The 27,452-nt window shown below is 39.8% G+C and overlaps 1 protein-coding gene across 1 annotated transcript in view; it reads left to right on the top strand.

Annotated features, from left to right (window-relative positions):
* The window catches only part of LOC127328582 (putative serpin-Z5), a 79,239-nt gene extending 52,102 nt beyond the window's left edge, over positions 1–27,137 (top strand). The window contains exons 4-5 of the mRNA XM_051355175.2: positions 8,415–8,438; positions 26,607–27,137. Of these exons, the coding sequence (XP_051211135.1) occupies positions 8,415–8,438; positions 26,607–27,137 (555 nt within the window). The remainder of the gene's footprint in view (positions 1–8,414; positions 8,439–26,606) is intronic.
* Positions 27,138–27,452: the final 315 nt, after the last annotated feature.

Below are 27,452 nucleotides of genomic sequence, written 5' to 3' on the forward strand. Positions count from 1 at the left end.
TTCCGACAAGAGTCTTGACATCAATAGGCTCGAACGGCATCATGCACTCAATGTACTTCTCCTTGATCCAAGAGTCATTAACGTGAGAGGCTCCAACAATCCGGAAGGTGTCGGCAACGGTGAGAAGTATTCCATACATGTCTTCATGATCTTCATCCGGAAGCCTCATGAATCCTTCGGCTTTATTCCGAAGAGCATTATACTTGTTCCTTCTTGTGCTCTCACTTCCAATGCAACCCGCGGCCAAAGCATCCCAAGCATCATTGGCGGTGGTGAAATGCCGAACACGAGACAACTCCTTTGTCCCCACGGCGGTTTGAATCATGTGCAAGGCGGTGTTGTTGAGTTGACTATCAACCGCTTCTCTTCTAGTCAACTTCTTGGGGTTGTAAGGATTGAAGCCTTCCTCAATGATTCTCCAAAGTTCATTGGAGGCACTGCGAACATGAGAGCTAAACTCAAATTGCCAAGTATCGTAATCATTAACGGAAACTTTAGGTGGGTCGCCCCGGATGTTTATATGAGGATGGGGAACCGGTATATCGGGTGATTGGAAAGGTGGAGCTACTCGATTGTAGCTCTCACTCCCACTAGTTCCCTTGGGAGATGCAATGGGGGGTTTGATAGTGTTTAAGTTATCACCATTCATGGGTGCGGTAGCGGAGGGTAATACCGAAGTATCACCCTCTACCACCGCATCCGTGATATTAACCTCTATGGTGGGAGCCACTGGACGGGGAGGGGTCAAAAGCTCGGAAATCATTTTTCTCATGCTTTCCGTTTGAGCATCCATGTATGACTTCAACGAATTGATATCATCCATGGTGACCGGCCTAGTCTCCCCTTCCGATGGTCCGTCCTCCGGCATACTCTTAGGCGGTTAAGCCCGAAATAAGAGTCGAGGCTCTGATACCAATTGAAAGGATCGTATGCCGCACCTAGAGGGGGGGGTGAATAGGTGCTAACCAATTTTTAGTTCTTTTTCAATTTAGGCTTGACACAAAAGGTAAATTCTCTAGATATGCAACTAAGTGAATTTACCTATATGACAAGGCTAACAACTAAGCAAGATATAGCTAAGCAATATAGAGATAGAATAGGATAGAGGTAACCGAGAGTGGAGCACGCGATGACACGGAGATGATTCCCGTAGTTCCCTTCCTTTGCAAGAAGGTACGTCTACGTTTGGAGGAGTGTGGTTGCTACGAAAGCCAAACCAACAGCCACGAAGGCTTCACTCAGATCTCCGGTGAGCAACGCCACGAAGGCCTAGCCCACTTCCACTAAGGGATTTCCTCGAGGCGGAAACCGGGCCTTTACAAGGTTCTTGGGGCACACATCCACAACCAAATTGGAGGCTCCCAAATCTGTTACAACACAACAATCAACAACAATACATCAACACAAATCAACTAGGGAACCAAATAGGAACACTAGCATGAGATCCCTCAAACAAGAGAGGGGGAAATGAAGAACGCTTCGGTGAGGATGTAGATCGGTGTCTTCTCCTTCGAATCTCCAAAGATCAAGAGCTTTGGTTGGGGGGGAAGGAGATCTTGCAAATCTTGAGTTTCTTGAGGTGGCTCTAATGGAGGTGACTTGGCAGATTTCTTGTGCAATGATTGAGCAAGCAACCAAGGTAGAAGAAGGGGGGGCCGGATATTCCGGCCTAAGTAAGGGCCGGATAATCCGCCCCCCCCCCCCGGATAATCCGGCCTTCGGGACAAAACTGTGACTTTATCCGGCCAAATGTCCAGCCCTATGCCAGACTTGTTTTTCTTCCAGTCCTTAGCCAAATTCGAGGGGGCCGAATATTTCCAAAATATCCGGCCCGGATATTCCGGCCCTGGTACAATACCGGGACAATATCCGGGCAAAAATCCGGCCCCTATACTGCGCTGCTTTTCCTCGAAGACTTAGCCAAAATCAGGGGGCCGGATATTGTTGAAATATCCGGCCCGGATTATCCGGCCTGACCAACTTTGCTGTTTTTCTTTTGACAGACCGACCAAATCCAACACACAAGAATATGTATATATGTAATCCCTGTACCACTTAAACAAACATTAGTGTATCACATATATTGACATCAAACACACAAAACATAATGTGAGAGATGTTCTTTCAGATGGGTGTTGGGCTGCGCGATGACCTGCCAGGTGAGTTTCCCTCCATTCTCTTTTAAATTTCTGTTTTGAATTCTGTTTTGTTTTCTATTTTCTGGTTTGAATTCAAATTTGATTTCTGCTTTGTTTTGTAGGTTCAAAATTATTTGGATATCAACATAACTTGATAATAATGCTTACTGTATCATTTTGGTGTTTAAATAAACATTTAGTATTTGATTAAATTTGTGTTGTTTGGAGGCACAAGTTAAAAATACAAATAGATATGAATTTTAGAGTTCAACTCAATTGCTTTTATCTTTATAAATCAAATCTGTTTAAATGATTTGGAATGTAGAACATGTGCATGGTGAACATATTCTATTTTGTAAATTCTTAACCATATTGATTATTCACATATAATTTAGGTATGACTAGGGTTTAACAAATGGAAAAAAGGTATGGAATTGGTTCATGATTTTATGTGGAGATTTGTTTCTAATGGTTTAACAAAATGGTTGGTTCAACTCTATATCCATTACTCTTGCTTAACAAACTCTTGTTTGAACTATTTAAAATGAATCCTAAATTCTTCATGATTAACTCAACTACTTATCTGAATACTATTTCATTTGGTTCACTAAACAAAGAATTTGGATAGCAAAGTAGAATAGGGTATTGGTTTCATTCTACTCACCAAATGACATTTAGGTCTTAGATATATATGGCTTGATTTATTACTTGTGATCCATGATACACAAGTTAGGACATATTATTTTATGTAGATTGGTTCCACATGACAAGGTTTATGGTTTTGGGAATACTTCACTATTTGAAGTATTAAATAGGCATGAGGCATGGCAGGGTTATATTTATAATCCAAAGTGATGCTTGGATTGGAATTCAAATATGGCCTAGGTTTTAAGTAGTGATCACCAATGTGATACACAACTAGGATTAAAATATGGTATAAGCTTTGATCATGTTCTAGTGGCTAGGGTTATCCTCCTCACTTAGGTAGAATTATTGTATCAAGACAATGCTATGTTTGTCTCAAGTGTTTGGATAGGCAAGGTTTAGATACCATATCAATACTACTTTGTACAAGGCATGAGTATTGGTTTGGTTAACTACTAATGAGTTACTTATTATTTATGAGAAGAATGAGATCTATACCTCACATATGTAGGTTTAACTTATCATCTCAATTTATAAAGTAAGATCATGCATTAGACATGATCCACTTATTCCTCACTAATCTCTCTTCTTTAATACTTCTCTCAACACACTCACTTAGGTTCTTAGGGTTTGTGATCATCACCCAATTTGTAATGATCAAAGTATTGGTCTCATAACACTTCATTGGTGAATTATGGTTCTCTCTCCAAGATCAAGTATTAGTCCATATACTTGAGTATACCTCTTTAGCTAGGTTGAGCTCTACTGAATAGGTAGGGTTTATTACTTGACTTATATTTCTTGTATCATTGGTTAGTATCAACAAGTACCTCAATTGGATAAGGTTTAAATAGTAATCTAGGTTCTATTCAATGGATAGAATAAGCATATGAATGCTTCTCTCCTTTCTCTAGGTTTAATGATATGAGTTGAGAAACAAGGTTGGAATGGTCAAGGTTTAATGAAGAATGAATATGAGTGTTCTTGACTTGGTTCAAGTATTGTAGTTGAAAAGATATACCATGTGACTCATGGTAGGAACATTTATTTAGTAGAAGACATGGATAAGATAAGTATAGAATAGTGTTTTAACTAATTGTGTTCTTTGATTTAGGATTGAATAATTATTCATGTGTTGTTGTAAGGAATGACATGTTGAGATCCTTTATAAGATCTTGTAGTTGATCCTTACTTAAGGTGTTGTTTGTTATAAAGCTACTTCTATTTGATCTAGCCCATAGATCAAATCATCTCTATCCAAAACAAGGTTTTAGCAAAGATCACAGTGAAGTTTATAGCGCTTGACCTGATGATCTACTTCAGTTCCAGCAAGTCAAGTGAAACTTCAGTTACTGTAGTAAGTTTTATTTAAAAGCGCGAAAATTCCCCGGATTTTCTATGCATGAATGCAATGCACACTTTGGTGTTCTCTCATTTTATTGAGTCTAAACCTGGGATATTACAGGCTCTCCCCCTTAAACTGAACTTCGTCCCGAAGTTCGAACGCTCTCACATTTCGGAATGTAGAAATGTCCTGAACATATCACCATCCTTCAACTCCATGGTGATCACACTAGATATAGTTGAATATATCCCTAGTCCAGATCCTTCCTGAAGTCTTCTGATGTCTGGCACTGATACTTTCTTTAATTCTATGATTTCTTCCAACACTCTAAGCTTATAGGCTTACTCTCCAAAGATCCTTGGACTAGGACATCTTCTTATGCTAATGGACTTTACTAATGGTTGTGGTGATAGCTTCCTATCTGGGTACGCAAAGCTTGGTTCTACCAACTGCGGTAATCCAGCTGCGATGTAATATAGCACTATTGTGTACCAGCTGCGGTGTCCAAACCTTAAGTCTACAGGATTGGTTTAAAGTAAGGTATTGTTTTCCCTTACTACCATAACGAAAGTAATGGTACTTAGTAAGGTATCTACAATAGGCATGGTCCTGGTTGTTTAGTCATACGAATGGATTAGACTCATTTAGTCCATCCAATCATGGCCTCTAGTTTATACTAGTTATCTTCCTTTTGGTTTCTTTAGGTTCCATGAAAGGAATCTTTCTAATAATCATTAGTTTTGGTATGGTCAAACCCTTCAATCTTAAACTTTCTTAAGCTTTGATTGTCCTCCGGCATCTTCTTCATCCAACTTCATTATCTTAAGCTTACTTAAGTCCTCTTGGTTTTGGAGTAATTACAATTATCCACTCAAGTTAAGGTCTAACCCTTATCTCCTCGAGATATGAACCTCGGCTTCTGGTCTGACAACCTCCTAAGAGTACTATTATATGGATGCTTCCACCAATCTTATGAAAATAGGATCGGACTTCCTCTCAGTTCAGACCTTCTTCTTGGTCCATCATACTCCAAATATCATATTTTAATACTTCTCCTTCAGTCTTCCTCTCCCCCTTGGAGTTTACTAATGATCTTCAAACTTACTTTCTTCTAATCATTAAACTCCAAGGTTAGAAGATTAGTCTTGGTCTAGCTTATAGTTTGTACTTTTCTAGAGTCTCATGAAGAATTCTTTGCGGTGTATCCACACAATTGTGGATATCCATTGTAATTCCTTCGACTAAATGGTTACTAGCTATGGAATACCAGCTGCGGAATCCCATTTTCTTTTAGGTAAAGAAATGTTCAGGCAGTGGACTATTTGTTACCAGCTGCAGACTATCTAACACAAGATGTGACTTATTGGATACCAGCTGAGGCTATGTTATGGTTGTCAATATCTACCTACCAGCTGTGGCTACTTACATAGTTTTAGTTAAGATATACCTCACTTTACATTCTTTCTCCTCATGATTATCCTATATCAGCTGCGGTCTTATTATACCGGCTGCGACTTCACCTGTCTATTTTCCTTCTTCTAGGGTTTGTTTTGCAAGATAACCACTTGTTGACACTACGAAAATAGTATTGTAAGTGACTTCACTTGCATTCCCTTCTTCCAGAATGAATACAGCTCTACTTCTACTACTCCATATTCACTACTTTTCTCACTTTCATGATACATCCATATTGAAATACTCCTTGACTAAGGATAGAAGTGAGTTTTGATTGGTCTTTCCTTTAGAGTATTGGGGTGGCTCCCCACAATTTGACTTCCTTCTTCTAGTGAACCTTCATCGTCTTCAAAATCTTCAGAATTCGTCACTTCCTCACACGAATACATTTACCCCTAGACCTATAACATCAAGTAAGAGCTTGATATTGCAACATGCATTTGCATATCAAAGTCAAACTTCATGTATGGATCTAGTCAAACAATGAAAATCCAATAAAATCCAAGAAGATTTAGCTTTGTGTTCATAATACACATCATTATATGCCTGAAGATAGTAGTTGGGTAAGACATCCCTAAACATCAGGCTCAGATGTGTAGTATATAACACCACATAAGATAGGTTTAGGTTGTGATACTTAGCACGAATACGTGAATTTCTACTATTTGTCTCAACATTTATCTTAATTGCACATTTGCAATGAGACAAACTTGAAACAAAAATGGCCTGGAATAGTTGAAGTTAACCTAGTTTTCTTTGGAAGTACTAACAAAATAGTATACCATATATATGTGCTATTGAGGACTACTATCTATAATACAATTAGTTCTAACATGTCTACTCTAAACACATGACTGTTTAGAATATACCACCTATAACTCCAGGATTTCTCTATGTGATATGCTTTAAATAAGCCTTCTTTAAATTAAGGACTATGGTTCTAACATACTTGGTACAATTATCAGGATTTTAAGGCCTAAGCTTTCGAACCATTCCCTAAATACTACTCCTTATCAAACTCTTGTAATTCACTTGCGATGTTTTACTCCCTCACATCATGACTCTCAAGTGAATCATATATGAGTACCTAGTTTATTATTGAAAGTAGACTCATGTAATTCCTATCACTCTTCCTTACCTCCCATGATTGACTCATCATAGGTATATACTATCTTATATAACTTATATTCCTCACTTAACATCAGTCATTTGACATTTTAAATGAATCTTACTTAACCATACTTGTATTGGTATACTTCTTCCAATAGGATATCTTCCTTATGGTTGTATCCTCTCTTTGGACTACCATGTTTTGTATACCAACTGTGGTCTACTACCACCCATTATCTTAAGCTCCAATGGTGTTCTAGTTATTTGGAATGAAGCAAGATAACTAACTAACTTTACTTAAGAAAATAGATAAGAAAGATTGACTCAAGTGTGTCAAGATTATTCTCAAGTGAATACCCACCTTAAGTCAAAAGAATTGTTGGTTTAGCATAGTTGGCTTAACATAATTGTCTTAGCATAGTTGTCTTAGTATAGTTGTATTAACTAAGATACTTCCTATAGACACTACCAAACCTATAGGTCTCCTTTAAAGGGTTTTAATCCTAGGGTCAAAGCATTTGCTCTGATACCAGCTGTGATGACCCAGCGTACTGATGACCCACAAGTATAGGGGATCGCGATAGTCTTCGAGGGTAGTATAACCCAAATTTATTGATTCGACACAAGGGGAGGTAAAGAATACTTATAAGCCTTAACAACTGAGTTGTCAATTCAGCTGCACCTGGAAAAGCACTAGCAACAGGGGTGATGTGAAAGTAGCAGTAATATGAGAGCAGTAGTAACAGTAACACAGCAGCAGTAATAGCAATATGAGAGCAATGGCACGAGAAGATAGTTGATACTACTTCCAATGACATGTAGAACAAGTATATAATGATGAGAGATGGACCGGGGTTCCCAGCGATCTACACTAGTGGTAACTCTCCAATAAGTGACAAGTGTTGGGTGAACAAATTACAGTTGGGCAATTGATAGGAATCAAAGCATTAAGATAGAACATCAAGATTATTAATTATGTAGGCATGTTTTCCGTATATAGTCGTACGTGCTCGCAATGAGAAACTTGCACAACATCTTTTGTCCTACCAGCCGGTGGCAGCCGGGCCTCAAGGGAAACTACTGGATATTAAGGTACTCCTTTTAATAGAGTACCGGAGCAAAGCATTAACACTCCGTGAAAACATGTGATCCTCACATCACTACCATCCCCTCCGGTTGTCCCGATTTCTGTCACTTCGGGGCCATTGGTTCCGGACAGTGACATGTGCATACAACTTGTAGATACAATCTAAGCAACAATATAGAGCTTAAATCTAAGATCATGCCACTCGGGCCCTAGTGACAAGCATTAAGCATAACAAGATTGCAGCAACAATAACTTCACAAACTTTATAGATAGACTAATCATAATGTATCATCCATCGGATCCCAACAAACACAACACCGATTACATCAGATGAATCTCAATCATGTAAGGCAGCTCATGAGACCATTGTATTGAAGTACATGGGGGAGAGTATACCGACATAGCTACTGCTAGAACTCGTAGTCCATGGGGGAACTACTCACGGAGCATGGTGGAGGCGATGGCGTTGATGGAGATGGCTTCCGGGGGCACTTCCCCGTTCCGGCAGGGTGCCGGAACAGAGTTCTGTCCCCCGAATTGGAGTTTCGTGATGGCGGCGGCGCCCCTGGAGTCTTTCTGGAGTTTCGTCAATTGGTACGGTGTTTTTAGGTCGAAAGGGATTTTATAGGCGAAGAGGCGGCGCAGGGGGGTCGACAGGGTGGCCTCACCCTAGGCCGGCGCGGCCAGGGCCTGGCCCGCGCGGCTAGGTGGTGTGGGGCCCCCCTGGCTCTCCTCCGACTCTTCTTCGGTGTTCTGGAGCCTTCCGGGAAAAATAGGAGGTTTGGCGTTGATTTCGTCCAATTCCGAGAATATTGCCCGAACAGCCTTTCTGGAACCAAAAACAGCAGAAAACAGGAACTGGCACTGTGGCATCTCGTTAATAGGTTAGTTCCGGAAAACGCATAAAAACATTATAAAGTGCAAGCAAAACATGTAAGTATTGTCATAAAACAAGCATGGAACAACAGAAATTATGGATACGTCGGGGACGTATCAGCATCCCCAAGCTTAGTTCCTGCTCGTCCCGAGCAGGTAAACGATAAAAAGAATAATTTCTGTAGTGACATGCTACTTACATAACCTTGATCATACTATTACAAAGCATATGAAATGAATGAAGTGACTCAAGGCAATGATCTATAGTTGCTAACAAGTAGATAACATATAGCAAAACTTTTCATAGAGAGTACTTTCAAGACAAGCATCAAAAGATTGCACAAGAGTTAACTCATAAAGCAATAAGTTCATAGTAAAGGCATCGAAGCAACACAAAGGAGGATATAAGTTTCAGCGGTTGCTTTCAACTTTCAACATGTATATCTCATGGATATTGTCAACACAAAGTAATATGATGAATGCAAATATGCAAGTATGTAAGAATCAATGCACAGTTGACACAAGTGTTTGCTTCTAAGGTGGAAGGAAGTAGGTGAACTGACTCAACATTAAAAGTAAAAGAATGGTCCTTCAAAGAGGAAAGCATCGATTGCTATATTTGTGCTAGAGCTTTGGTTTTGAAAACATATAGAGAGCATAAAAGTAAAGTTTTGAGAGGTGTTTGTTGTTGTCAACGAATGGTAATGGGTACACTAACTACCTCGCCAACCGGACTTTCAAGAGCGGCTCCCATGAATTATTTGCATATTTATGTGGCACTCCTTCCAACCTTTCTTGCACAAACCATGGCTAACCGAATCCTCGGGTGCCTGCCAACAATCTCATACCATGAAGGAGTGCCTTTTTATTTTATTTTTATTATGATGATGACACTCCCCCCAACCTTTGCTTACACAAGCCATGGCTAACCGAATCCTTCGGGTGCCGTCCAACAATCACATACCATGGAGGAGTGTCTATTTAAGTTAATTAATTCGGGACTGGGAATCCCATTGCCAGCTCTTTTTGCAAAATTATTGGATAAGCGGATGTGCCACTAGTCCATATGAGAGTCCGTCAAAAGTAAATGACAAGGTTGAAAGCTAAACACCACATACTTCCTCATGAGCTATAAAACATTGACACAAATCAGAGGTAATAAATTTTGAATTGTTTAAAGGTAGCACTCAAGCAATTTACTTTGGAATGGCAGGAAATACCACATAGTAGGTAGGTATGGTGGACACAATTGGCATAGTGGTTGGCTCAAGGATTTTGGATGCATGAGAAGTATTCCCTCTCGATACAAGTCTTAGGCTAGCAAGGTTGTTTGAAGCAAACACAAGTATGAACCGGTACAGCAAAACTTACATAAGAACATATCGCAAGCATTATAATACTCTACACTGTCTTCCTTGTTGCTCAAACACTTTTACCAGAAAATATCTAGACCTTAAGAGAGATCAATTATGCAAACCAATCTTAACAAGCTTTACGGTAGTTCTCCACTAATAGGTTTAAACTACATGCAAAAACTTATGATCTACTTGAGAGCTCAAAACAATTGCCAAGTGTCAAATTATCCAATACATATGAGGCATTTTCTTCTTCCAACCAAATAAAGATAAGTATTGTAGCTTCCAACTTTTATCATTGAACATTAAAAGTAAAACGAAGAACAAGTGTTCATATGAAAAAGTGGAGCGTGTCTCTCTCCCAAACAAGGATTGCTAGGATCCGATCTTATTCAAACAAAACAAAAATAAAACATACAGACGCTCCAAGTAAAGCACATATGATGTGACTGAATAAAAATATAGTTTCAGGGGAGGAACCTGATAAGTTGATGAAGAAGGGGATGCCTTGGGCATCCCCAAGCTTAGACGCTTGAGTCTTCTTGAAATATGCAGGGATGAACCACGGGGGAATCCCCAAGCTTAGACTTTTCACTCTTCTTGATCATATATCATCCTCCTCTCTTGACCCTTGAAAACTTCCTTCACAACAAACTTCTCATAAACTTCATTAGAGGGGTTAGTACTCAAAAAATTTGAATCCACCTTGGTCCTGTAGTGGCACATTGCAAGAACTCAATAAAACATTAGCTACAGCCCTCTACGTCTAGAAAACCTCGCTTAAAGTCCACAAGAGACAATGCAAAAAACAGAGACAGAATCTGCCAAAACAGAACAGGCAGTAAAGACAAATTTTAATAAAATACTTCCGTTGCTCAAATCAGAAAACTCGAAACTAATGAAAGTTGCGTACATATCTGAGGAACACGCACGTAAATTGGCATATTTTTCTGATTTTCCTACAGAGAAAACAGCCCAGATTCGTGACAGATAGAAATCTGTTTCTGCGCAGAAATCCAAATCTAGTATCAACCTTCGATTAGAGGCTTCACTTGGCACAACAAAACACAAAACTAAGATAAGGAGAGGTTGCTACAGTAGTAAACAACTTCCAAGACACAAATATAAAACAAAGTACTGTAGCAAAATAACACATGGGTTATCTCCCAAGAAGTTGCTTTCTTTATAGCCATTAAGATGGGCTCAGCAGTTTTAATGATGCACTCGCAAGAAATAGTATTTGAAGCAAAAGAGAGCATCAAGAGGCAAATCCAAAACACATTTAAGTCTAACATGCTTCCTATGCAAAGGAATCTTGTACACAAATAAAATCATGAAGAACAAGGTGACAAGCATAAGAAGATAGAACAAGTGTAACTCCAACAATTTCAGCATATAGAGAGGTGTATTAGTACCATGAAAATTTCTACTACCATATTTTCCTCTCTCATAATAATTTTCAGTAGCTTCATGAACAAACTCAACAATATAACTATCACATGCAGCAAACTTTTCATGATCCATAGACATATAATTTTTATCAAGTTCAAGAATAGTGGAATTAAAACTTTCAAACACACTTTTATCAATAATATAACAAGGTAGTTGATCAATCTCAAGAGATATGGGACACATAGATAAAGTCAATAACTCTCCAATCCCATTTTCATTAGTAGTACAATTAATATTATCAAGTAACATAGGACCATCATCTAGAGCTTTATCATAAACATTTGCCAAGCAAAATTCTTTAGTACCATGCATTTCGACATCAGGAACAAACAAAGCATTATCATAAGATTTATCAAAGTAGCATGGATTATCATTTATAACAGTAGCATAATTATTCTCACAAGTATTACTCATAGGTACTATTTCAAGAGAATCCACAGGAACATAACATTCAACCTCTTTCGGTAAGCATGGAGGACAATCAAATAGTGTAAGAGATGAAGAGTTACTCTCATTAGAAGGTTGGCATGGGTAGCTAATCCATTCTTCCCCCTTTTGTTCGTCGCTCTCCTCTTCTTTTTCATCCAATGAGCTTTCAGGTTCATCAATTTCCTCCTCTTTTTCATCCAATGAGCTTTGAGGTTCATCAGTTTCTTCTTCCACCGGTTCCTGCAAATTGTGAGTGCATTCTTGTGCATTAATGAGTCTCTCTTTATAATCAATGATATAAGGATTATTACCGAAGCATTCTATGCAACAATTAAGGATAGAAGAGACATAATCTTTAAGGTCCTTACAAACAACACAAGTTTCATAATTCTCAACCATGAAGGATTCGATCTCAGAGGCTCCCATAAACACGACAAATTGTTCTACCTCTTCGAACCCATAATGAATATAGCAATTCCGATTATAGTTCTTAATTAAAATTTCCTCACTAAAGCCACATTGAAATTTAAGATGTTTAGTATCCTGTTGAGAGCAACAGTTTATATCATGGCGTTTAAGCAAGATTTTAGCAATTGTATTCACTTTTTCTATCATAGCACTCATTACTTCACCAGCTCTTGATTTCCTATAATTATTATAACATTCTATGAGCTCCAAGTAGGTTGTAGGTTCTCCCATAACAGCAGTTTTTAATTTTTTGGTTTTTCAAATTTTTATGGATTTTTGGGTATATGAGACAAATAAAACAAGACAAAAATAAACTAAGCAAAAGTAAACTACGCAAACTAATACTAGACAGAAAATAAACTAAGCACAAATAAACTAGACAAAAGTAAACTAAGCAAAACAAAATAAAATAAAACAGAGAGAGAGGTAGAGTGTACTCCCCAGGTGAACTTATGAGTAGAGCTATGCCTCCCCGGCAACGGCGCCAGAAAACAGTCTTGATGACCCACAAGTATAGGGGATCGCGATAGTCTTCGAGGGTAGTATAACCCAAATTTATTGATTCGACACAAGGGGAGGTAAAGAATACTTATAAGCCTTAACAACTGAGTTGTCAATTCAGCTGCACTGGAAAAGCACTAGCAACAGGGGTGATGTGAAAGTAGCAGTAATATGAGAGCAGTAGTAACAAGAATACAAAGAAAGCAGTAATAGCAATAAGAGAGCAATCGCACGAGAAGATAGTTGATACTACTTCCAATGACATGTAGAACAAGTATATAATGATGAGAGATGGACCGGGGTTCCCAGCGATCTACACTAGTGGTAACTCTCCAATAAGTGACAAGTGTTGGGTGAACAAATTACAGTTGGGCAATTGATAGGAATCAAAGCATTAAGATAGAACATCAAGATTATTAATTATGTAGGCATGTTTTCCGTATATAGTCGTACGTGCTCGCAATGAGAAACTTGCACAACATCTTTTGTCCTACCAGCCGGTGGCAGCCGGGCCTCAAGGGAAACTATCGGATATTAAGGTACTCCTTTTAATAGAGTACCGGAGCAAAGCATTAACACTCCGTGAAAACATGTGATCCTCACATCACTACCATCCCCTCCGGTTGTCCCGATTTCTGTCACTTCGGGGCCATTGGTTCCGGACAGTGACATGTGCATACAACTTGTAGATACAATCTAAGCAACAATATAGAGCTTAAATCTAAGATCATGCCACTCGGGCCCTAGTGACAAGCATTAAGCATAACAAGATTGCAGCAACAATAACTTCACAAACTTTATAGATAGACTAATCATAATGTATCATCCATCGGATCCCAACAAACACAACACCGATTACATCAGATGAATCTCAATCATGTAAGGCAGCTCATGAGACCATTGTATTGAAGTACATGGGGGAGAGTATACCGACATAGCTACTGCTAGAACCCGTAGTCCATGGGGGAACTACTCACGGAGCATGGTGGAGGCGATGGCGTTGATGGAGATGGCTTCCGGGGGCACTTCCCCGTTCCGGCAGGGTGCCGGAACAGAGTTCTGTCCCCCGAATTGGAGTTTCGCGATGGCGGCGGCGCCCCTGGAGTCTTTCTGGAGTTTCGTCAATTGGTACGGTGTTTTTAGGTCGAAAGGGATTTTATAGGCGAAGAGGCGGCGCAGGGGGGTCGACAGGGTGGCCTCACCCTAGGCCGGCGCGGCCAGGGCCTGGCCCGCGCGGCTAGGTGGTGTGGGGCCCCCCTGGCTCTCCTCCGACTCTTCTTCGGTGTTCTGGAGCCTTCCGGGAAAAATAGGAGGTTTGGCGTTGATTTCGTCCAATTCCGAGAATATTGCCCGAACAGCCTTTCTGGAACCAAAAACAGCAGAAAACAGGAACTGGCACTGTGGCATCTCGTTAATAGGTTAGTTCCGGAAAACGCATAAAAACATTATAAAGTGCAAGCAAAACATGTAAGTATTGTCATAAAACAAGCATGGAACAACAGAAATTATGGATACGTCGGGGACGTATCACGTACCACTGCATGGTGTAGTACACAAGTCGTTGACATAACACAAGTGAAACACCGTTCCACTCATATTACATCTCTCAGAGTGGTACAACAGAAACATATGCGAGTCCAAGGTATGTCTATAGAAGTACACACGAACTGTTTACATAAGATCAACACAACCTCCTACTTTACAGTGAGGTTAAACTTCAAAATAAAGCTCCAGAAGAACGACTCGTAGTCTATCTTATTGCTAACTCAAGTTCAAGAGCTACTTGGCTTGCTATAGAAATCTAGCTACTTAGGTGCTAGGATTAGGGAAAGGTCCCCTTCTATCACTATTCTAGGTTTCCATTATAGCTGATGCGGAAGTTGACTCCATTGACTTCTTTGATTGGATTCTTCATCTTGTTGCAGTTGACTCCCTTGTCTTTGAGTTCCACGGTAGTTTCTTCTTCGGTGCCTTGATCTAAGAAGGGGGTTCAAATGGGATAGAATGAGTACGAGCGTACTCAGCAAGTTCATATTAGGAAATATGTGTATCATGCACTAGCTACAACCATAGACCATAAAGTCATAGGCCAATGCAAGTTTTTGTAATCATTTCTTCAAAAGGTTTATTTTATTCTGAAAACTATGCCCGTCAGTCTTCACAGGTTGACCAGAACTTCGTGGAGTTCCTTTCCTGCCGCGTTCGCAGTTCCCTTCCCGGAACAGGGAGTGACAGTCACAATTCAGTATCCTCTGCAGAGGTGCGTTACTTTTCCCATAAGAGACCTTATCCTTGATACCTATCCGAGATGCATGCTCGTCCACACTTCCTTGGTGTGGGGCCAGGTGTAAGATCCAAGCCAATCACTGCCTTCTCCGCGACTGCAAACCCACCCTTTTGTCCACCCGTACACCCCCAGTAGACTTCTCCCGATAACACGGCTTTACTCACGGTGCACTTTGGACAATCCATCATAGATCGTAGAGCCCAACATCACTAATGGATGGGGATTTAAAAGGCTATCCCAACCTACGGCAGTGCCTCCAACACCCCGCCGGCTCTACCAATCCGTTGGCGTGCAGAAGGGAAAAGATACAGCTGACTTCCCCAAAGCCATTATAGATCTTATGGTCAACGCGATATGTACGGCGCTAGAATCACTGGACGGCATTGGTACTTAGTCCTAGATGAGTAGTACCCACGCAATGGAACCTCCACCGTATCAACACATACCATGGTTCCATTGCCCACCACATAGTCATATTCATAATTGTAAAATAATACTTTGCTTTTCAATGCATGAGTGATAAGTATAGTACTTTGCATATAGTTTGATACAAATAATCAAATGACATGAGCAAGCGATGAACTTGCCTTTCTTGACTGCAAGATTATGCAGGCAAAAGCTTCGATACGTGAGAACTCCAAATGCTGAAATACCATCATCGTCCGGTAAGGACAATGTTTAAAGAACTGGCAAAGATGCTATAATGCATAGTATGAGATGCAATCATCCCGAGCGTAATCTAACCTCGATGATTTAGGATGTATGAGTCGTAAAGATTTCTTTAGAGTTGGTTGCACCTTTAGAATGGTTCTCAAACAAGGTTCTTATTAGGGTTTGGTTATATTAGTATCATAACCAAGTGGTATAAGACATAATAACAATCATACACATAAGAATAGTGATGGAATAGTATGTAAAGAACAGTTGTCAATTTTAAGTGCTACAGATCATGGTTGATGATTACTTATACTATACTTCAAAAGAATAACTTTTGAAGAACATGTTGTTTAAGAAATATTTAGTATTTCAAAGAAGGATTAGGCTTCTAAGGTTTGATTAACAGTTGTACTTCAAAAGAATAACTTTTGAAGAACAGGTTAAATAAGAACATGAACTACTATACATAGGTGTTATGGCTTTCTAGGGTTTACTATTGGATTCATTTAGTTCACTATTAGGAACTAGTTGGGTTCTTAAGTTGATTGGGTTTCTATATAGCAAGTATTAGCAGGTTTATTATGATGGTTGATTATGGTATCATATCAACGGATGGTTATCAAGATGGTTCTATAAATTAGCTATTAGGGCTTACTATGGTTTCACAATTTCTTCATTAAGTACTATCTAATGGCTTCTAAACTAAATGACTTATCATTTCCTAAGTAGGGTTTAGTAGAATAGGAACATGTGTTGTGAATTCTTACACAAAGTTGATACTAGGGTTCATAATTGTCAACACCCGGATTTTTAAGTCCAGATGCCTATTATGCCATTCATCGCAATCCCAGGAATATTGTTTTTGCGAGACATAATAGATTAATATCACAACACATCATTCATTACAACGCATAATTGTCTTACAACAAAGGATCTCATGATCCAGTCTCATTACAATACTAGTTGATCTATTGATCAATTACAAAACACATAGCGGAAGCGAAGTAGCGTAGTAGTAGTCCATCTATTCCACAGGCAACTGTTGACGTCAGGAGTGATCCTAGTTGTCGTAGACGTCCTGCTGTCCTTCGTCCGGGTTCTGGTACTCCTCTTCATAGTCTGGCCATTTGAATAGCCAGGGACAAAGCCATGAGTACTTTAAAGTACTCGCAAACTAATACTAAGGTAAGTACTATCAACTATAGAAGGGGATGCTAAGCTCTAGTTTCATTTGCAGAAAGCCAGTTTTATTTCATAAACACTTTAATAAACAAAGCCTCTTCATTAGCTTAACTAACTCAAGTGGGAACATTAGTGTCATTCCCACAACTCAGTTGTGATTCAAAGTCAAAGTCACCTTTCAATTCAAATCACAAGTCACCATTCATATTTTTCAGAAAGTTCTGATGACGGAACAGTATGGCCTTTCCAACTGTCCATAACCGAGGACGCGGCTATTCGAATAGGTTTAACTCTGCAGAGGTTGTACACTTGTGCCACAACAATTGCAATAGCTCGTCAGGGGTAACTGGCCCTGATTTATCGTACGCAGTACGCGAACTACCAATCCTAACCTTTCATTTACATACTCTAGTATAGGCACCTCTCCCCATGAGCTTGGCCTCCCAGTGAAGACCAACTGTCAGCCTGGGAACTGCACGGGGCTTGGGCCGGACATTCACCTCATATTCACGTCATATCACATCATTTCATATTTGGTTGGAGGCAGCCCTTGGCATAACCCCGATGACGCTTGTTTAGAGGGAACCCATACTAAGATACATAAACTTCTAGTTAAGCCTTACCCATTTCAGGTATTGTGGGGGTACTTGTAAAATTGGAATGGTATCGCATCCGAACCCAACCATCAGTTTTGGTAAAATTCACCAAGTCATTCACCAGTCATATTCACCTTCAAAATCTTTCAATAGAATGACTCATCATTCCAAGGTTTTCAAAGTCATTTCATTTCACAAGTTCCCAACTAGAGTAGTCACTTTTAATTTAGCACTAGCATCTATGTATGAGGGGTGCTAAGTATTTTGCTTTGCTTCTAGGCTAACTTTGATACTCTTGTACTAATCCAATACTAACCAAGTGAATCATGAATCAAAAAGTACTTTGATAAAACAAAAGTAAATAAAGCTCGTAAAGTAAAACTGGGAAGTAGGATCAGGAACATAAGGTAAAAAAAAAATGTAAGGGTGCCTTGCTCTTGTAGAGCTTTGCACTTGGCAAGAGTATTATCTTGCAAGAATATTAGCTTGCAACAATATAACTTGCATTAGTCCAGCTTGCATTGGTGATAGCATGCAAGAAGGTTAGCTTGCCTTGGTTGTTGAGGTGATCAAAGTGGTCTTCTTCTCCTTGGAAGTAGATCTCCTCCTCCTCTTGATACTCCTCGGTACTAGCGTCTAAAATACGAATACGAGGATACAATCACCAAACAATTCATTGGCTATTCCAAACATCACATATATTCACACAAACTATTCTATTCACACAATTAATACAATTTGGTGCATTGGTGGTCTTGCTTTGAGGAAGAATAATTTCTTCTCATTTTATATGTAAATGATAGTTTCCATATAGTTCTTGAGGAATAATTTCCTCTCATTGAATCTTCTTTAAGATTTAATTCCTCAAACCATCATACATGAATTTAGGTTGACCTAAGTCAACCATTCATCATCATCATTTGAGAAAATGATTTAAATGAGGTAGGGATACCTCATACCATTTAATAGTGCCTATTATGATTTAAATCTCCAAGTATTTCATGTGAGAGTATTTGACCAGGGGTTCAAACTTCATATGAAAATACTTGGGACAAGATTTAAATGAAGTGAAGCACTTCATATAATTCACACAAGTAAACTAGCACCACTCATTACTATTAAGTGGGTAAATGTGTTGTTTTCTTATTTAGGAGAAATAATTTCCTCACATTCTAATCTTGAATGTTACTTTTAATTAATCAGAGATATAACTTCCTCTCATTATCTTATTAAGATTTAATTTCTCTCATGAACAATATGTGACCTAGGTTGACCAAAGTCAACCTCTTCACACTTATCATTTGAGAAAATGATTTAAATGAGGTGAACACCTCATACCTTTTAATCCTAACATGGTAAAGATTTAATATCATCAACAATTCATATGAGACCTAAATGACCAGAGTCTCTACCTCATTTTGAATTGTTCAAGACAATATTTAAAATGAGAGAAACACTCCCATAAGTTTTAATAATTTGTTGGAACAATTTCAAAGCTACTATGGCAAACATTTAATACTCTTAAGTGAGCAAAATGGGACCAAGCAACAAGGGTCATCACATTACTTCATACAACTTGAAAAGATGATTTAAATGAGGTGCTATACCTCATAGATTTGAAATCTTAAATTTGGAAACTAATTTAAATGGGCTAGTAATGGCTACATAGCCATTATTTGATTCTAACCCATGATCATTTATAGAACATATATCATATTTTTACATAATCAAATAGAGTATTCGAAAAGTGAATTATGAGAGTTTGAAACACCTCAAAATTCAAAAGGGTTGATTTTTAATAATTATTCTAAGGCAGAAAAGTCCCTGTCTTGTTTATTTTCTCACTGTAATTCTACAACATATTTTGATTTGAATCCAGTGTGGTTGGATGGGGCCTTTCATGAGCTTTCTAAATATATAAAATTTGTTGAATTTGGCTCAGTAGATTTGGATCTATTAAATTTTGAAACTAGCATCAGATTGCAAAATTAATTCTACTGGAAAATTTGAATTCAAACTGCGTGGGCTGGCGGGAAAGACTAATGGGCTGCAGCGGGGTTAACTGACTGGGCTGGCCCAACTAGCGCGCCACGCACGCGACGGGCCGACTGACAGCGCGGGCCCCAGCTGTCAGCCTGTTTTAAAACACCGAACCGGTACGTGAGAAAGGAGCCGTCGGATTAAAAGAGAGATCTACGGTCCAGGGTTCATCCTCGTCGGGGACGAGCTCCGACGAGCTCTAACCCTAGCCGGCGGCCAGGAGGGTCCGGGGAGGAAGGTTACCGGCGTCTAGCGGGGTCGGCGAGGCGGGCAAACGACCGAGGCGACGTCGGCGAGTCGAGGGAGGGTCGTGGCGGCTCCTGAGGTGGACGAATTCGACGGCTTCGTCTTCCGCGTCTCCGGCGAGCTCTGGTGGTGAAATTGGGGCGGCGTGGTGGCTAATGTGCAGGGGAAGAGGTGCAAGGAGAGCAAGGAGAGATAGGGGAGCGAGATGGTGTGGAATATTGAGGCAGGGGCGCCCTCCTTTTATAGCTGGCGGTCGAGGCCGAGGGGTGCGGAGCAGGTCGTCGATGACGATGGCGTTACGGTGGTTTCTGGGCACTGGCGATGATGCAGAGGGGTCGGCGACTTCCTGGCGAGTGCGTGGGACTTGATGGCGCGGGAAATGGGGGTCTGTGGCGATCGTCACCGTCCTCGCGTTCCTGTGCCCGTGGCGGATGGTCGTCGTCCTTGGCGACGGTGACAGGGCTCTGGCGAGCCAATGGCGATGTCTGGGCGGCTGCTGGTGTCGAGAGGAGCAGGTGGGTGAAAGGAGAAGTCGTGAGGTGGTCTGAGGCGACGAGGCGAGGAGGTGTACTGGCGCGCTCCGGGGCGTCACCATGCACGTCCTGTCGCGCGTGGGCGTCTCTGGGCGCGTCTGGTCACGTCAGTTCCTGGCCGGTGGTGACGTTTCCTCGAGCAAGGGCTGACACGAGCGAGTCCAGTGGGACGTGGAGAGCCTCCAGGACATGGGTGGGCATGGTAGAATTGACCAGAGAGGGATTTGGCATGGGGAGTGACAAGAGGGCCGGCATGGTCTAGTTCTGGTCAAGATTGTCCAAAGCAAGTGCAGGCAAGTGGATGGTGAGGTAGAGGGGAGGTGCAGGGATGCTCCAGAGCAGCAGGCAAGGGCAGAGGTGGACTTGGTCCAAGCAAAAATGCAGCATGGGCACAAACATAGGGGCTGCCCACAAGGTGTTTGTAAAAATGGCCGAAAGAGAAAAGTTTTCAAAATTTTGAAATTCCTTTGGTGGGTCTCAATCATATATTCATAGAGATGGAATGGTGGTGGTGGGGTTCAATTTGGAAAAGAATTGCAAAATGGCAAAAGTGAGATGATCTTCTCTTTATTTCAAAGTCTCCACTTGGCAATTCTCTACTGGTCAACCTGGTCAACTTCAGCAGGGATGGTCAACATGGAAGTTGTTGACCTTGACATGGTCTTGGATGACATGGAGAGAGTTGGTCAAGTTTGGTTTAGGAAAAGTCCAAACCAGGGGTGCAAAGTGGTGAAGAAAAAATAAAAGTGACATATGACCATTATCATATGTGAATTGAATTTGAGATTTCCTTTGATTGGATTCTTGTTTCTTTGATGCAATTGTGTTTGTTTATCATATAAAAGAGTTTTACAACCAATAGATCAAGCCATGGTGGCCTTGCTTGAAGATTTGCAAAAAATGGCTAAATGTATGTGAGTGAATTTTGGGGATTTTCTCCCTATTTGATTTCTCCCCATTTGAGTTGACTTTTGTTGACTCAAATGTGATTCTTATTAGTTTAGAAACATTTTCAAACCATTGAATCCATTTCAAAAGGTCTTGATCAAAGATTTGCAAAATTGGCCATAACACATAAGAGGTGATGGGTTAAATTTTATTATTTTTGTAAATTATTCCCCTTGCTTCACTTGGATATGGGTTAGGGTCAATTTAGGGTTATAATAGGTTGAGAGATGGTTTCCCATCATTTGGTCAAGGTTTAAAGCCATAGGTCCAAGTTTGGTGAAATGGCTATGTGTCTCATATGCCTCTATGCATAGGTTGCATTTGATTTTTGATTTGAGTGTTCTTGGCCCATTTGATGTTGTTGAGTGTTGAAATGGCATATGGAAGTTATCCCACCATTCACAACAAGTCCTAGGGTCAATCTTCTCAAATTCACAAATTTGCACTTTTCTCACATAGGCCTCTATGGCATTTTTAGTTTCTTTTTATTTTCTTTGGAAACCACTTGGAATTGGTTTGGTAGGTACTAGGTAAGGTGTATGAAGGTTTTCCAAACCTCTAAGCAAAGTAGAAAGGCTTAGGGTAAAGTTTTATAAAAATAGCCATAGGCACATATACCTTTTTCTTATTTAATTTCTTTTTATTTCATTTTAACTAGTAGTGGTGAAAAGAGGGGTGAGGTTTAGGGTTTAGTGGGGTTCACAATGGTTCACCACCATTTAGCATAATTAATAAAGGTAGGGTTCAAGATTTACCTATTGGGGTTATATGCCCCCATATGTCTTTTATTTTATTTTGGTTTCTCAAAAAAAAGGATCCAAAGGATTTTTGGAGAAGGTTAGGGTTTAAGGTTTTTCTTATTTGATTTCTTTCTCTTTTGTTTTATTGGGTTGGTGATCTTCACTTGATCACTTTGGGGTTTTAGGGTTTAGCACATAAGCATAATAACACTCATCATGGCAAAACACAAGATTTGAACAAGATCTATATGTATCAATCTCATTTTAATAAAAGTTTTTGTTGGTTCCAAAATTTGGAACTAGGGAAATTCATTTTGTTTGTTTTGAGATTTTTGGGTTGTTACAATAATTATGGTTCTATTAAATCATGATGTTTGAGGTTGATCCTAATGGTATGGTATATAGTAATAGGGATCAATGGTACTAATTCAATTAACAAGTTAGGGTTTATGCCTAGATGGCACTAGTGGATCATATAGGTTTTAATTAAGAATAGGGACATGAAATGATAATCGCATGTGACTTGGTTTTATGCTAGTGGATCATAAGAATGTATTCAATTGTTGCTTATTAGGGTTCTATATGTCAAGTAAATCTCACATGATCATATGTGACACATATCTAGGGTTTTAGAGTTGGTTCTAAGGTGGAATGATCACATGAAATAATGGGATCAAGGTCTTACTCAAATTGAAACTAGGGTTTCTAAATTATGGTACAACTCCTAAAATGATGATTTGGCAATATAGGTGTGGTTACTAATTACTTTGAAACAACATTAGTAATGGTTTGATATTTTATTAATTTTCACAAGATTTAATAATTAGAGCAACTCCTATTTAGGTTATAATTAAGAATCAGGGTTTAATTAGGTTTTAAAATATTTAATTTGTTAACTTAAGAATGTTTAAGTATATAAGTTTTGATTTACCAAAATAATATTGGCTTATAATATTTTCTTGAGTTATTACTATTTAAAGAAAATAGAAAATAGTAATTTGCAAATTAGGGTTTATGAATTACCACTAATAATTAAGTTAATGCAAATATGATAAATAAATTTAATCCTAACATTTTACTTAGTTACTGAATAGTTAAAATTTAATTTTTACACTTAACAATTTATTGAATTCAAATTGTATTTTAAATAATTGAAATGGCATAATTAATAAGGTTAAAAATAAGTGAATTTTTATTTTGACACACATTTTTGTTTTATATTTTATTTGAGTAGAGTTTATTTTTGTGAGCATTTTGATATATTATTTGCATTTTTCTGAGTTGAAATGAATTTTCTATGATTTTTCAAAGTTTCAGTGGTTTTCTGGAATTTGTAATTAAACAAAAAGCTAAACGTACCGGTTCATACCTAGCTACAGACACTGACGAGTGGGGTCCTTTGACCAGTCAACTGCCACGCGGGCAGAAGACCAGTCAAAGTTTCTGACATGGCGGTGGACACACCCCTCTCGCCGTCGGCTCGACGCCGGCGACCAGACGAGGGCGGCGCCGCCAATACATGGCCTCCGCGGACATGCGACTTGTATAGTTCGGACCAGGAGACGATGGGGAACCATCTGGTGGTGGTGGTTTTCCGAGAAACTCGCCGGAGCATCGCCGGCAACCATGTGCTGCGGCGGCGCACTCCGGCCAAACCTCGAAACGAAGCTACAGGCGATGCTAGGGAGGACTAATGGGTTCAGAAGATGCGCAAGCTCACCAGGAAGATGATGAGACCCTCGGCGAAGCTTGAGATGGTCGGAGACGATGGCAATCCAGCGTTTTCCGGCGAACCCGAGAGAAAGGGAACGCCAAAATTCTCCCTCCTCCTCACTCCGCTTGATGTTGTACTCCTCCAGGATGCTTCTGGTGATGATGCGCATCACCAGGACTGCTTGGTTAGCCCGGGGGTGGCTTCTACCGTCGAGTTCTTCCTCGACGCCGGAGAGATGCTTCAGTGGTTTGTGGAGGATGGAGAGAAGCTGCGGTCGATTAAGAGGGGAAGGATGAAACAGGGTTTCCGTGCGGTGCTTGAGGCGTTTTTATACGGCTTGAGGAGGGCGAGTTCGTCATCCCACCGTCAGCAACGGCGGAGATACTGCGGCGGTGTGGGCACTATAAACGGACACGAATCTGGACGCAATGAGGATGAGACAGACGTGAGATCCTTGTATTGGCCTCTGGTATGGCGAATGGCGTCCAGCGGCGTCCTTATCTTCGTTGAGGATGTGGCGAGGCTTCTCCATCGCGCTGTCGTCGTCGGGGAAGAAGAAGAACGAAGCTTTTCTCTTCGCACGAATATTAAAGCAACCGAAACGAATTTGGTTTGGGCTAGACTGCTCCTGGGCCGAGTCTTTGGGCTGCTGCGGAGATGGGTGTTGGGCTGCGATGACCTGCCAGGTGAGTTTCCCTCCATTCTCTTTTAAATTTCTGTTTTGAATTCTGTTTTGTTTTCTATTTTCTGGTTTGAATTCAAATTTGATTTCTGCTTTGTTTTGTAGGTTCAAAATTATTTGGATATCAACATAACTTGATAATAATGCTTACTGTATCATTTTGGTGTTTAAATAAACATTTAGTATTTGATTAAATTTGTGTTGTTTGGAGGCACAAGTTAAAAATGCAAATAGATATGAATTTTAGAGTTCAACTCAATTGCTTTTATCTTTATAAATCAAATCTGTTTAAATGATTTGGAATGTAGAACATGTGCATGGTGAACATATTCTATTTTGTAAATTCTTAACCATATTGATTATTCACATATAATTTAGGTATGACTAGGGTTTAACAAATGGAAAAAGGTATGGAATTGGTTCATGATTTTATGTGGAGATTTGTTTCTAATGGTTTAACAAAATGGTTGGATCAACTCTATATCCATTACTCTTGCTTAACAAACTCTTGTTTGAACTATTTAAAATGAATCCTAAATTCTTCATGATTAACTCAACTACTTATCTGAATACTATTTCATTTGGTTCACTAAACAAAGAATTTGGATAGCAAAGTGGAATAGGGTATTGGTTTCATTCTACTCACCAAATGACATTTAGGTCTTAGATATATATGGCTTGATTTATTACTTGTGATCCATGATACACAAGTTAGGACATATTATTTTATGTAGATTGGTTCCACATGACAAGGTTTATGGTTTTGGGAATACTTCACTATTTGAAGTATTAAATAGGCATGAGGCATGGCAGGGTTATATTTATAATCCAAAGTGATGCTTGGATTGGAATTCAAATATGGCCTAGGTTTTAAGTAGTGATCACCAATGTGATACACAACTAGGATTAAAATATGGTATAAGCTTTGATCATGTTCTAGTGGCTAGGGTTATCCTCCTCACTTAGGTAGAATTATTGTATCAAGACAATGCTATGTTTGTCTCAAGTGTTTGGATAGGCAAGGTTTAGATACCATATCAATACTACTCTGTACAAGGCATGAGTATTGGTTTGGTTAACTACTAATGAGTTACTTATTATTTATGAGAAGAATGAGATCTATACCTCACATATGTAGGTTTAACTTATCATCTCAATTTATAAAGTAAGATCATGCATTAGACATGATCCACTTATTCCTCACTAATCTCTCTTCTTTAATACTTCTCTCAACACACTCACTTAGGTTCTTAGGGTTTGTGATCATCACCCAATTTGTAATGATCAAAGTATTGGTCTCATAGCACTTCATTGGTGAATTATGGTTCTCTCTCCAAGATCAAGTATTAGTCCATATACTTGAGTATACCTCTTTAGCTAGGTTGAGCTCTACTGAATAGGTAGGGTTTATTACTTGACTTATATTTCTTGTATCATTGGTTAGTATCAACAAGTACCTCAATTGGATAAGGTTTAAATAGTAATCTAGGTTCTATTCAATGGATAGAATAAGCATATGAATGCTTCTCTCCTTTCTCTAGGTTTAATGATATGAGTTGAGAAACAAGGTTGGAATGGTCAAGGTTTAATGAAGAATGAATATGAGTGTTCTTGACTTGGTTCAAGTATTGTAGTTGAAAAGATATACCATGTGACTCATGGTAGGAACATTTATTTAGTAGAAGACATGGATAAGATAAGTATAGAATAGTGTTTTAACTAATTGTGTTCTTTGATTTAGGATTGAATAATTATTCATGTGTTGTTGTAAGGAATGACATGTTGAGATCCTTTATAAGATCTTGTAGTTGATCCTTACTTAAGGTGTTGTTTGTTATAAAGCTACTTCTATTTGATCTAGCCCATAGATCAAATCATCTCTATCCAAAACAAGGTTTTAGCAAAGATCACAGTGAAGTTTATAGCGCTTGACCTGATGATCTACTTCAGTTCCAGCAAGTCAAGTGAAACTTCAGTTACTGTAGTAAGTTTTATTTGAAAGCGCGAAAATTCCCCGGATTTCTATGCATGAATGCAATGCACACTTTGGTGTTCTCTCATTTTATTGCCTCTAAACCTGGGATATTACACAGCTCCACTACCAGGAAGACTGGCCTCAGCCGCGGGGGATCTACTCCATGTGCGTCTTCCTCCCCGACGCCCGCGACGGTCTGGCGCAGCTGACTGACAGGATCAGCCGTGACCCTGACTTTGTAGGCAAGCACCTGCCGACCGAGACCGTCAGGGTCGGTGAGTTCCGTCTACCCAATTTCAAGCTCGACTTCTCCGCTAGCTTGAACGGCGTTCTCCGGGACCTAGGAATCAACGAGGCTTTCCGGCTCGAGAAGGCCGACTTCTCTGACATGGTTGAAGATAACGGCCATGGAATCAGCCTATCGCTGGAGGAAATATCGCATAGGGCTATCATCGAGATGAACGAGGAAGGCACTGAGGCAACCGCTGCTACCTCTTTGGGGATGCGTGGGCGTCCTATACAGAAGTCTGTGCCTGTGTTTGTAGACTTCGTCGCTGATCATCCATTTGCCTTCTTTGTGATGGAGAAGTTGTCTGGTGCAATCATGTTCGCAGGACACGTCCTTGACCCCTCAACCTCCTTGATGAAGCGACATAAGATCGACGACCAAGCATGAATGCTTATGTGCATACTACTACTAGGATCAAGCAGCATGTACGATATTTTATTGAGATCATATATCTCCAGACTAGCGTCACTTTAATGTTTTTGCTAGAATTATTATGCATACGTGTTTCGTATCCACAGGATTACATACACAACTACTTATCTTTTTATAGATAGGAGTCCCCCACTAGCTGATTTTCCTGCCCTCTCCTGGGTCCACGTCATCCCTTATAAGCTGGCGCTGTTTGTCGATCGAAGATCCGCTGGGTTGTTTCTTTGACCGCTTCTCTAGCATTTTCTCCCATGGGCTTCTCATTTTGGTACG

This window comes from Lolium perenne, chromosome 2 (genome assembly GCF_019359855.2).
Source record: "Lolium perenne isolate Kyuss_39 chromosome 2, Kyuss_2.0, whole genome shotgun sequence".
In the NCBI taxonomy this organism is placed as follows: domain Eukaryota; kingdom Viridiplantae; phylum Streptophyta; class Magnoliopsida; order Poales; family Poaceae; genus Lolium; species Lolium perenne.